The sequence below is a fragment of the Colossoma macropomum genome, unplaced genomic scaffold (assembly GCF_904425465.1).
Source record: "Colossoma macropomum unplaced genomic scaffold, Colossoma_macropomum, whole genome shotgun sequence".
Taxonomy (NCBI): domain Eukaryota; kingdom Metazoa; phylum Chordata; class Actinopteri; order Characiformes; family Serrasalmidae; genus Colossoma; species Colossoma macropomum.
In genome coordinates, this window is record NW_023495818.1 from 388,087 (window position 1) to 401,480 (window position 13,394).

General features: G+C 38.5%; 1 protein-coding gene across 1 annotated transcript in view; it reads right to left on the reverse strand.

Moving 5' to 3' along the window:
- prkx (protein kinase X-linked) overlaps positions 1–13,185 on the reverse strand; it is a 57,758-nt gene extending 44,573 nt beyond the window's left edge. Inside the window, exon 1 of the mRNA XM_036563559.1 lies at positions 12,446–13,185. Within this exon, the coding sequence (XP_036419452.1) occupies positions 12,446–12,626 (181 nt within the window). The 5' untranslated portion in view covers positions 12,627–13,185. The remainder of the gene's footprint in view (positions 1–12,445) is intronic.
- Between the last annotated feature and the right edge of the window lie 209 nt (positions 13,186–13,394).

The window sequence follows — 13,394 nt, forward strand, 5'->3', positions numbered from 1 at the left end:
CTAATAAATCTACAACTACAACAATTTTTATTGCATGTTTTACAAACTGCAAAAAATCTGCATATTGTGACATCATTAATCAAAGTCATACTGCCCACGCCTAGTCTTTTATAACTTGAAATCTGAACAGTTGGTCTAAAAAGTCAGATACAAGAATCCTATCGATGAGTACAATGGTTTTGTTTTTAAGAAGGAACATAAGGAAGATTAGCACTTCATCTGAAGGCTACCTACAGCCACTTCTGCCTTACAAGTCCCATTACTTGGGAATGATGCGTCATAACATGTTATGAAACAAATAAAACAAATGACATCTTAGTTTAAGCCTTCTTATGTCAGTACAATGTCATTTACTTAAAATAATACCTTATGACATCTTGTGTTTATTGGCATAAGCTTTTCATAAATATTCAAGTATACATTTTTTTCTCAATGCTTGACCATGTGTCATGAAGTGCCTATTTAGGCAGCCTTCAAATAAAGTTTCATTCAATAGAAGCATAATAAGCTGACATTCAAATAACCAATTTTCACTACACAGTTTAGGCAGTTACTATAAGCTGGTTGTTGCTGTTTACTAGTTCTTTGTGGTGTCGGCTGGCGTCTACAGGTTAAGATGAAAAAACTTGTTTGAATGTCACTACAAATGCAATTTAAGTCAAAGTCTGGGATACATTTGACGGTAAGTGAACAGTGAGTTCTCATAGTTCTTGTAGTGGACGTGTTGGATGTGGGAGAAATGGACAGACCTGAAGACCTGAGCAACTCTGACAGGGGCCAAATTTTTATGATCAGACAACTGGCTTGGAGCATCTCTGGAACGGCAAAGTTTGTGGGGTGTACCCGGTCAGCAGTCATGAGTACCTACTGATAGTAGTCCAAGAAGGGATAAACCACCACTCGGCAACAAGGCGTTAGGTGCCCAAGGCTCTTCGATGTGCGATGGCAATAAATGCTAAATGCCTTGTGCTCCGTCTTTTACAATGGCCATGAAAAACACAGCCTCCGTTTAGTGAGCAATTACAGAATGGAATGTTTCAGTATCAGACAAAGAATTCTGGAAAATAACATTGTTCTTTTGAAGGGAGAAAATCCTTAAACATGCAAAGGCAACTTCTGCTCTGCAACTGAATCACGTGCAACTACAGCATAAACAGCAGAACATTAGGAGATTATAAACAGGCATGATCTAGTGATTTCATTTAGGGCATGTGACACAGGTTTTCCTCTAGCTAAGTGGGTCATTCTGCCTATGGATGAAAGGTGGCCTTTTTAACACTGATGTGGAATCAGCCTGCCTTACACTCTAAACAAATAGGGTTATATTTGGAACCAAAAAAAAAAAGCTTCTACAATCATTACTGTATTTTATGTGATATATAAACTCTTAAAAACGAATGTTACACAGTGCACAAACAAAGTGCACAGTCCCTTTATGCAGTAAAGAGGTTCTAAACCAATTTAAAGGTTCTTTTTAGAAAAGGAAACCAATGATGGTTTTCTATGGCATTGTGCAAAGAACCCTTTTTGTCAACTATTATCTTTAAGAGTGACGAATCATTTTTAAAGATTTTGAGGTTCTTCTTCCTTTCATGGAAATTACACATAGTAATAATGATAATAATAATAATCATCATCATCTATGCTATAGTTGACCATCATAAACTTTTGAATAGAACCAAAGTAAGTTCTTTAGTTGTTATGGTTGTATTTATAACCTTTACATTTTCTAAAGAACCCTTGAAGAACCCTTATTTTAAGAGTGTACCAAAACCCAGCACAAAACACTGAAGCGAGAAGACACTTAACCGGTTTCAGATCATACACAGAAAAGGACACTTCTCCAAAACGCCACCCATTATAAGCTGAAACGGGTTGCAACACACTGTGACAAAACACAAAAACGTGACTTCAAGCAGCAAACATTCAACAGAGAAGATTAAGACAAATCACACACTCACTCTTGGACTTCGCCTGCGCTAGTTCAACAGCACCTTTCCTTTCATTTGTCTGGGCTGAAAGATGTCTACTCCATGTGGAAAACGATATACATAAACACTGCACTGCCCCAAACAAGTGCTCTTAGAAAGACAGGCCTTAAATTTAAGCCAAAGCAACCGTTGAGGAACTTTTTTAGCTGGCCTGGTTAAGTTCCAAAAAACATTGGTCATTCTCAAAACAGAGCACACCCATTAGAACCACAGTGACCACCCTAATCTTAACCCACGCTTCTATTAAACACTGTTGAGCAGTCTATTCAACCCATATTAGAATCCTAGAGGCTCAGTCTCTTGGTGAAAACAAGAGACATGACTTCAGCTGTTTGTGTCTAAAAACACTGCAAATAATCAAATGTACACAATATTCTTGTGCAGTTGATCAGTCAAGTCATGTTTGGTGCTTTAAAATCTAGTATGGACAAAATTCAGGTTTTTTTGAAGGCTGTTACTGCTGTATTAACTATGACATGTACTTTTGTACATTTTTATAAATCTACTAAAGCTACAAAGGCTAATGTAGCTAGCAGATGATGGAAGCTAATACTCTATTAACAGGCCCCTTTCACATTTATAGGTTGCCATGCCTTTTGACTTCTGCAAGCAGGTAACTTTGTTCCCGGTTTTATCTACTGCAGTAGGGCCAAACAGCATTTTACAGGCTTGGTCTTTCCAAATGAGTACTCAAATACCGACTCAAATGAGCCTTACAAAGAATAATATTTATATCGTGTAATTAACCATCTATTTAAGCATGTGTGTTACCGCATTTCAAAATATATCCAGTGGGTGGCAACAGTGTGTTTATAGTCAGGCTGAAGTCCAGCTGCTTGCGTACTGTGCGTTTGTTTTAAGAGAATCTGCGATTGATGCCTTCTCATCTTTCTTGAGTGTTTTTTTTGGACTGAAGAGTCTTTTTTTAAAAGTTTCAGTTAAAAGTTGTATCTGGTTAGTTCGCCTTTTTTTATGGAAAGCGGCACTGAAGGCGTCATGCAGGCCGAGTTGAGCACATTCACAGCCATTTAGCTCAGTCATGTGGCTCTCGGTCCACAGCCTGAAGAGATGCTTGCTAGAGTAGCTAAAGTTAACTTCAGACTCCGCCCCAGACTCGTCTGCTGGACAGCTCCTACGATGGCAGCTGTGTCGGTGTTCCCCTGCTTCAGCACTGCCAGAACACACCTCAAACAGTATTAAGTCAGGAATGATACTCAGGAAGGATCACTATACCTGCATATTTGAAATGATTCATCAAACTTGTCATGCCTCCAAGGCATACCAGCCTCTTAAAGCACTGGGCATTTTCGTTATTGTCTGATAATATAAAGTGCTCCCATGATTTCTTAACTATCTGTGCTTTTTTAGCTTAAACGGCCAGTGGAAAGCATAAAAAGAGACAAAGCTTTCCCCATAATAAATGAGAACCGAATACTAATATTGCGAATGGATACCTGAATATTCAAATTGCTCAGGCCAGCCCTATGCTGCAGTCATTTTCAGGGACATTTTGTTCTGTGTCAAGGCTCCAAACAAAAACAGTCATATACAGTTTAATTCATTATTTCAAGATTGAGTACACATTACGATCAACATTAATTTAGGTGATTTAGAAAGCAGATGGTTATTAGTATGTAAAGTAAATGTTGTAAAGTAAAGTGGTAAGTAAATCATCTCTGCAGGTGGGTCATTCTCATAAAACCACCTCAAAACATGTCCATACATATTTGAGTGTCATAAGCAACATGCAGATAAAATATTCATGTAATTTAGTAGATCAATTAGGCTCTGTATGGTACAATAAAGAGTTTACGTTTACATTTGTTGGCATATTTTACCCCAATTCTCACTACCGTGTATACCGATCAACCATAACATTTACACCACCTCATTGCCCACCTTATCAGCCCCACTTACCATATAAGTTTACTTTATGGTTCTACAGTTACACACTGCAGTCCATCTGTATGTGTTTGTCATTACCAGTATCACTATTTTTGAGTTTAAACTGTTGAATCTCTTTATTTTAATGTTTGCTTTGTAAACTGTATGGATGTGAACCAAAACAACAAAATCTTATGTGGCACAAGTAAAAAGAAAAACATCAATGTGTTGCAGCAACTGTGCTGACATAAAACTGCAACACAATGTATTTTACAAAATATACATATTTTAATAATTAGCTTAAAAAAACAAAAAATAATAAATAAATAAATTTTGTGGGGAAAAACATATTACTTACAGAGATTTCTTTAAACTTTGCTGTGTTGCAGTAATATAAGAATGAAAGAATTCAGTCACAAGGTGGAAAATATTACTAAAAATAAATTAAATCATTAAGGTTTAATCAGGTTTAATAAGTAAATAAATAAAATTTTCAACAAAACTTTGCCATGTACGTGAGAATAACCCAGATGGACATTTAAAGTAATTTATGGTTCATGTCTGCACAACAACTTAGTATTATAGGAAATGGAAAATTATACAAATATTAAGTCCTTAATAGAAATATTAATGAACAGACTGAAATGGTTTAACTTAACAGAACAAGGTCATGTCACGTAGTCGTGGTCAGATTTGAACAATGACAGAGTTACATTAGCTTCAGACATGAACTCCTTAATTTACTTTAAAACTAGGATCATCCGCTCTTCTTATTGTCTGGAATCATTCTGAATGTGACGTGTGCTTGGTTGGGAATTGATGAAACACCATGGCCGATTTTCTTTGGAAATGCAGCACTGAGGGCAGCAGTAACATAGTTCCTTGAAGCTCCATTTGAAAAACGTTACATTTGAAAACATTTTATTATTCAGAAATATTCTGGTAATTAAAAGACACCAAGATATTTTTAGAAACTGGGGGCTAAACTGGTAGTTTTGCATGTCTGATGAGGGGGAGGAATGATTGAGAGAGGGAGGCTGCTTTTTTCAGTTGAGCTAAAGCTAGAGCAAACAACTGTCACATTACATGGGGGATGAGGACTCTTCTACACAAGATCTTTTGTCCTCGGTTCATTATGTGCCAGCATAGTAAAGAGTCACTGAGAGCCAGCAATGTTTATCTTCACAAATAAAATGTTTTAATAGCAAATGCAAGCATATCTGTACTCTACAGCCCTGCTCGCTGTCATATGTGCTATGCTAAAACCGGAAAAGTGATTAACTTCAGAACCTGAGGGAAATGTGAATAGGGCCCATTAGCACTGCATTCTTAATTCAGCACAAACCTCTCTCAAACTGATGCATATGACATACTGTTTTTACAAAACTGGACCAAAGTATTGACAAAATTCAGGCTTTAAGACAGCTGCTACTACTGTTTCCTACAGGACTATTTACTGCAGTACACCAAACAGTGATGACTTGAGCATGCTTTTGGCACGATGCTAATTGGATTCTAATCTTCCCTTACTCGTTATCTTCATTAGCCTGATAGCTTCAGCGCAAAACGAAAGAAGTAATCTTTAAACATGTTTTCACTGATCGACTAATGTGAGATGTTCCTAGTGCCACACTGCAGTCTAGTAGGTAGCAACATTTGAGGAACATCTAACTAAGCAATGAAACGGGTATTTCATGACTTCTACACAGGATAACTGCAGTTTTCCCACACTCTAAATCAGAAAGCGTGAATGGCACTTCTCCACCATCCTGACTCGGCATCTACCCTTTCCCATAATTCATGTCCAGCCCAAACACAAGGGAGCCATAGATATCGCTGATTCACGAGAATGAGCTGTTTCCTAATCATTTTAATGTCAATTCCGTAATAAGAGCACTCAGACAGTGGCTTAACTGATTCGTCACAGGCCGTAAATCCCTCGCATCCGACCAAAGGCTCAGCAAATTGGATTTTTTATGCTAGTCCTAATACTATATGCTTCCCATTCTGCCACGGTTAAAGTAGAGGTCTTCTTCCTGAGTGGTGCAAGTTACACTTATAAATAAATAAATAAATAAATACATTTTTTTCAACAAAACATAATCCCCTACATGCATGCATTAAGATGTGGATGGATGAGAGATTTAGTTTTAGTTTAAAAGACATTGAATGACATGACAGGCCTATATAATAATTTGCATTTTATATATTGTTGGGCTGTCCCTGTCAATAGTTACTATAGTCGGAGTTTAAACAAAAAAGACTAAACTATAACAATGGACTTAACTCAAGATAAACTAGAAAGTATGTTTTTAAAAAGCAGTGATAAAAAGGCATATTTAATGGATTGAGTATCAGCTATATTAAGCTCCAACCCAATTATGATTCCTGCATTCCATTTTTATGCTATCATGGAGCCAACAAAAACATAAATGATCCATGAGGTGTATATTGAAAAGCTAACAGAGTGGCTTAATGTCTACAGTGTATAACTGCTTTAAAGAAATTAAAATTTGTAACATCTACAGTGCCAGTGTTTTGGCTGTGGGTAAGTGGGTTGATTTTCGTCAAAATAAAGTTTTGTAACATGCGGTGGTGAACTGTGACTATTAGAGCTAGGCCTTCAATTCGAGCCATGAACGTCAAAAACTCCAAAAAATCCACCTCCACAATAATGCTAATTTCTGCTAGCATTAAGCTAATTGAGGGCTGTTATAGTTTAAACCTAGCAATATAAAGCTCCTAGAAGACATTCCATTTTTTACTTGAAGCCTCTGACAGACATATTAGCATATGTTTTACCTTTTAGCAGTTTCATCAACCCACTGATTAGGCTGCCACTCAAATTCACACTCACTAGCGTATCTACGACTTCCAGAAGGCCTAGAGTGACTTTTTTTTCTCATGAAATCGGTCCTGTATTTTAGAAATCAAAGTGTGATTGTAGATTTCTCTGTTACTTCGTAATTATGCTGATAGTTAATCAAGCTCTTGAACTCCTAACCAATAGCAGAGCTCTCTTCACTATACTTATCTAGATACCATGGAGGAAATCAACTTTTGACTGGCCAAATTTCTGCTTGGCATCTAAAGAAATTAACCCTTTCGTTTTTATCCAGAACTTAACAATGAAACAACAGTAGTACTATAATACTTGCAGAGGTTAAATACAAGAATGATTGTATTGAATAAAAAGAACTAAAAAAATTACAGATACATTTCTAGGTCCCAGAAATCATAAGGCCTTCTCTGAAGTCCTAGAATACCCTGAGAGTTCTCCTCTGTTAACATGGGAGCGCGCGGCTTTTGCATGTTGAGTCTTTTTTCTGCTGTGTGAGATGTGACTGGTTGAAAACGAAAGTTTGTTGGGAAATGTTATGCTTTCCCAGCAGTCATGCCGCTTCTAATCTAAACCAGCCATTAACAGTAACAACACATTAAAAACCGAATGCATTATCATCATGCAAACTGTCAATTAATCATCATCAATTCTTCAAGAAGGTTTTTTTTTGTTTAGTCTAGTTTAATAGACTAATAATGACAGCCTTGACATATTCCATGAATGAAGAGAATAAAAGCAGGAGGGATTGGCACAACATGTGATAAAGAGCATTTCGTTATTAACATAATACTAAGGTGTTATATTGACTGAGCCAACACCCTCACACTGGAAAAAGAAAGCAACATGTCAAGACTTGTAGTTGTGAAAGTATGTGAGAATGTCCCGTTGATGTGTATCCTAAAATGAACTGTATCTTCCCGCAGGCCTTTGAGGAGAAGCTGTCCTTTCAAATTCCCACAACAACTGCCAAAGAGGCAGACAACAATACTGCTACCACTACTGCCCTCACACACATGCACAGTGACGTCTCTAAATATAGGCTGACTCTTGTGTTTGTCACCATGTTTTGTCGTTGCAGTTTTCACCACTGTGTTTTTGCTTTACGGCAAGCAGAGTTTCTGTCAACTCCTGCCAGTAGTGTTATAGACTGAACTTAGACTGCGGCCACTACTCTGTCATGAATTCTTTTCCAAGACATTACATAGGCTTCTGCTGGCCAACAAGATGTTTTGGTCAAAGATGGAAGCCTTTCTTCTAAATGCGACTGGCAACAAGAAACAAGCATGTAATTAGTCTCGGTCCACCCACACGTAGACAGAGTGCCTGATATCTTTTGCATGTTAAGCTGTTAAGAATCCTTGTTAGGATGCTGTCAGTTTCATTCTGAGTGACTTCTGTGCAGCAGGTCGTGTCCGTATGATGGGAAACACATGACTGTAAGCAGTTGACCGTTTTGCAATCCTTTCAGAGTGAGACAGTCACTGGATTGACCAAAGAAAAAAAAAGGTTTGTAATATTCACGACATTGTGTCTTTGAAAGTTATTTAAGTTTGAGTTTTCTTTGAAGCAGTTTAAGCCAGATATCCTTGTGAGTTTGCCGACACATTTGGTTCCCACGGCTTTGCTTTGGTTACAGTCTTGTTTTGAAAACCGACTGCCCCTACATGTCCTACATGTCATACTAAAACAGTGATAGTGACAGTGTCATAATAAACTGTTCTTGGCCATGTCAAGTGGAAAGTGGCACCAGACTAGCATGTAATTAACAGACCAGTACATCAAGTAAAGATAGCAGAGTCGCACAATATATCAGCAGCTTATATATTATTATTGGCTCATCAAGGTGAAAATGTAATGTTTATTGGTCTGACATAGGAATTACAGCCAATAATGACAATCAATAATCTAGAGGTGTAATGACACACATATTTTCATGTTCAATATATTTTCAATACTCAATATTGTTACACCCTTGATAATCACACATGTACTGTGCATGTGTTCTCACTAGTGTTGGTCACAGTGGATAACAGTACCACTCAACACACAGGAGGCCAGGGGATATTCTCCATCCGAGCAGTAACACCACTGGTGTTCAGTACTAATAAGAGGACGCCCAACTGAAGCAACTGCCTAAGCTCCATCACCATCATAAGGATACAGACATGGCGATGCGTAATTGAAAATACCTGGCCGGGCTCTCTCTAGATGGCTAGCCAATGTAGGCATCTGTTAGTTGCCAAAAAAGAAGCAGTTAGCAATCTCCTCCAAGCGTGTTAGACTGCACAATCGCCTAACAGGGGGAGATCTAGCCAATTCCATCCACTAGCTATGCACATGTCTACAGGAGAATACACACACGCACACACACACACATACTGCTACTATTACACTAATAAGAGCCCTTGAGCAACACTCCTAATCCTACTATTTCGCCCTAATGCAACATTCCTCAAATATTCTAAGCGGCTCTGGATAAGAGTACCTTTTAAATGATTTCTTTAAAAAAAAGTACAATATTTATGAAAATGAATGTAAATGTTTACAAAAAATATAATGTCTGATTGAACTATATCACAGCTGTGTAAAATTAATCAATCATCAATTACAATTTTACAGTCTTGCACTTCATTTGACGCTGTTAACCTTGTATCTCCAAAAAACCAGCATGTTTGTTAACTCTAAATGGAAGTTCATGGAATAAGACTCTCTTCTACCACCTTCCCAAAGAATTTTTGGGCATTTCTATTGGTTCATTTATTCTCTGAGGTCAACTTTGACATTTATATGGGTTTATGTACCAGAAACAGTCATAATTCATTTCAACATTACCATTTTCCAACCTCTCTTTATTAATTAAACATGTCTTTTTTATTGTGCTGTGAAGAAAGATCTTTGTTCTGATTGGCTCCCCTGTATTGTCCCTCATTCAAAAAGCAGCCCAGACTAAAACACTGCTTACAACTTCAAGGTGAGTGGGTGGAGCTAAACTGCTGTAGACCAAACAGGCTGATATATTTACATGTGCTGGTTTTCGAGACATCACAAAAAACATCACAATCAACATTTGCAGCTTGGTTACCATGTATGGACTGTATGGACTAAACAGCACATTCTGAAACTTGAAACTATACTTACATACAGCATTCAACTCTTTTATTTTAAAGAAGTATAGAGAATCTGTTTTTTCCATTACATGGACCCTTAAAGTGTCAGAAATGGAGATATAAGATTTTGTTCCAACAGCACCTAAGTGAACTGCAAAGAAATTGTAAATTAAAAAAACTTGGTATCAGTATTAACCATAATAACTTAATTATTGGTCATTGTTATCGGCTCAGAAATTCCAGCTGGTGCATTACGGATTCTTTTCAAAAGATATTACATGGCCTCTTGTTGGTCAACAAGCCGGTTTGCTCACACATGAACACTTCTGGGAGCATTCGCTAATGCAAATGACTTTAAGGAACAAGTGTGACAACAAGGAACAAGCTTGAATTGTTATGGTGAAGAAGTAATTAAAGGATCAGTACATTAATTACACATAAGCAAATGGAGACCTACTTACAGTTGAACAATGCGAGCTGAAGAAGCTCCAGAACACGCCTGTAATTTTTAAGTGAGCATGCATGCACACACATGCACCCAAAATAACCTCTCCTAACACTTCCGAAAGTGAAAGAGAGGGTGCTTGATAAAACTAATTAAAAGGTGTTGGAGCTGCAGTTACAGTGCGGAAGTCTAAAGTGGGAAAAAATGTCATATTCAACACAAACCCACTGTAGAGACTCACAAGTTAGCAACTTGGGAATCTAACCATATGACCAAATCACTTTAAAATCCAAGTTACAATTGTGTCCGTAAATTACGTATTAGGAAATTAGGCAAACAGAAAATTATACATCATATTATAGAAAGAAAATACTTAACCGACCTGCAAAATCCCACTTAAAATGGAGCATGCAAATCATATATAGTAGACAATTAACATTGTGTTTGTATCTTTATTTCCAATCAGGTTGACAGCAAAATGGGCCCAAAGGACTTAAATATCCTCAACAAGTAAAGACGTCATTAAAAAAACCTCTGAAATCCTAACTTTAGATGTGCTGGAAAAACTAACTACTTAACTAATGAATAAAAAAACAAAAACGCTAAAGCTAAAAACTTATTCACACTTCGTACACCAGTGGATGAGATTTTTAACGAAGTGGGACCTTCGTACCAGGTCTGATGCGTTTTTTTGTTGTAAACTTTGTTATAAACTGAATTTGTGACAAGAAGACACAAGAGGAAGAAGAAATCGATCTTTTGAGTAGGTGATGAATGAATTCAACATTTTTTCTTTAAGCACTGCACCTAAATGAGGCACAAATTGTGTACAAGACGACAACATGTGGAGTTCCACCGCTGCATAACGACCGACTTTCATATGTCAATGGGGGAATCTGAGATTCTGCTTGCTGTGCCCCTCATTAAAAAGGAGCGTTCACTATCGAGGAAAGATAATAGTTTGCAGTTTTTCAAGGGCATGAACAGACTAGGCTGCACCTAGACAAAAAAATGGCCACTAGGCCACAGTCACTGTAACATACTTGCTGTCATTCCTGACTTTTAGCTCTGGTCCACGATATATTTTCTTTAACCTCTGCATTTTCAAAGTTTTGTTGTTGCTTTTAGTATAAAATTCTGATCTTTTGGGTTGGCGTCATCTTGATGCACATTTGTTTGAGCTGCAACCATGATGACGGAGCTCTGATTGGTCAGTTTGATTTTTAACGCATCCATACAACGCAGAAAATCTAGCAGCCTAAAAAATTATGCAGAGTCGCAGTTTTGGACTCAGTGTGAAAGACTATAATAATACACAAGTGCTTGTTTTCAAAACACAGTGTGCATTTGTGAATAGGCCTTAAGCCTCAGACAATAAAGTCTGTATGACACTCGCAATTCCCTATTTCAACCCATATAACTCAGTGAGGTGGGAGCCAACGCGGGTGTCTGTTAGCTAACATAAAAGAGTTAGTAGTTAGAGTTCTCCTCCAAGCATGTTGAGCTGTCCAATGATGTTGCTTTAACTCCAGTCTGAGTAGATGTGGTGGCGCTTCACATCACCTAGTGATGTGTGTGTGTGTGTGTGTACGGCTTTACATACATATACTGCCAATATGCAAAAAGGTCATAAAAACACCACCAAAAAGTTAACTTTACCAAGGAAAGCGAAAAAAAATTTTCTTGATATTAATGTATGTCAATGTAATAATTTTGGACTTTATCTATTGGTTGATTTATCACAAGATGCTCACAGTATGTATGTAAATGGTAGATGACATTTTTTAACACAGTGACACGGTTAATTTAAAAATCTATGTAGGAAAACAGACTTATAGGACTTAAAATCTCCCATTCAAAAAAGCCACTGGAGTGAAATCTAATAGTGTCTGGGGGGCCAGCTAGTGGAAGGCCACAGGTGCACCTGATAGTCTCCAGGGATGGTTTGGGCCTTCACATCCAGCCTGGTAAGCTCAGGTTACAGCTCCTTTAACATGGCCTTGTCTATACGGCCACACTTTCTCCTTATACTAGTATGTAAAATGATAAAGTACAGTGTCCTGAGTCATGCCACAGGCTCCTTAAAGCAAAGCAAGCCTGGGCTAGAGCAAGTAATAAAGTTGTGCTTTCTTATGGTTCATGACTTCAGGTGTGTGGACAGGTAAAACCAACTTACCAACGGTGGCCACCGTGTCAAAGTCATCCAGAGAATAAGTCCGGCTATTGTTGGCCACTGATAAGGGCGCTGCTCCTCCAGCAGATAACGCTGGACTGCTCGCTTCTGTCCTGCTAACGTTGGTCTCTCGATAAGGACTGCCTCCATTGTTCAGTCCAGCCTTGGCTTTTGTTGTTGCCATCTTCCAGCTGTGAGTTTGGTCACAACTCCGGGACCCTAATACCAGATGATGTCCTTTTAAATGAAATTATTCTCGCTTCCTTTCCTACCAGGCGACAGAGAGCGTTACTGCCGCTATTGATCCAACGGACGCTGGACTGTCTCGCTTAAATTTAAATTAACGTCTCCTTTGTTGACGCGGACCTGAGTGTAACCCTCCCTCCGGTGCAGCATGATAACGAGCGAGGTGAATGAGCTCGTCTTGTTTCCTACGTGAATCCCAAGTAGCCCATGTCAATCCAAACGTCCATTACTCACTACTTTGAAAAAGACAAGAGGCTGTGAGCCGAGCAGACAGTCAACAAAGGCAGGACTGGTGAGCAGGAGCCGCTGAAAACTTCAAGAAGGCTTTGTTTTCCCGGTCGAAATTCTCCCCGTACAGACGTTAGCTCGTTAGCTGTCGGTCCCTGTCGCACTCTGTCAGATATACGAGACATATGAATTATTTACTTCCCCTTTCCTTCCCCCAAAAACCGAAACCCGAACCCGGTTTCTACCCCCCTCCCCTCAAAACAGCTCACTCAGCGGTAAGGAAGCGGAGCAGCGCTTGAAAAAAAGATTGACAACCGTTTTAACCAATAGCGCGTGGAACATGTGGTGAAGCAACCAATCGTGTGAGGGAGGGGGCGGGGCATAGTGTGAGGAACTGCCCCGAGAGTGTTTTCCCACTGAAGTCTGTGCACATGTAGAAACGACGTAGCGCTCAGACCACACCCTGGGAAATGTAGGC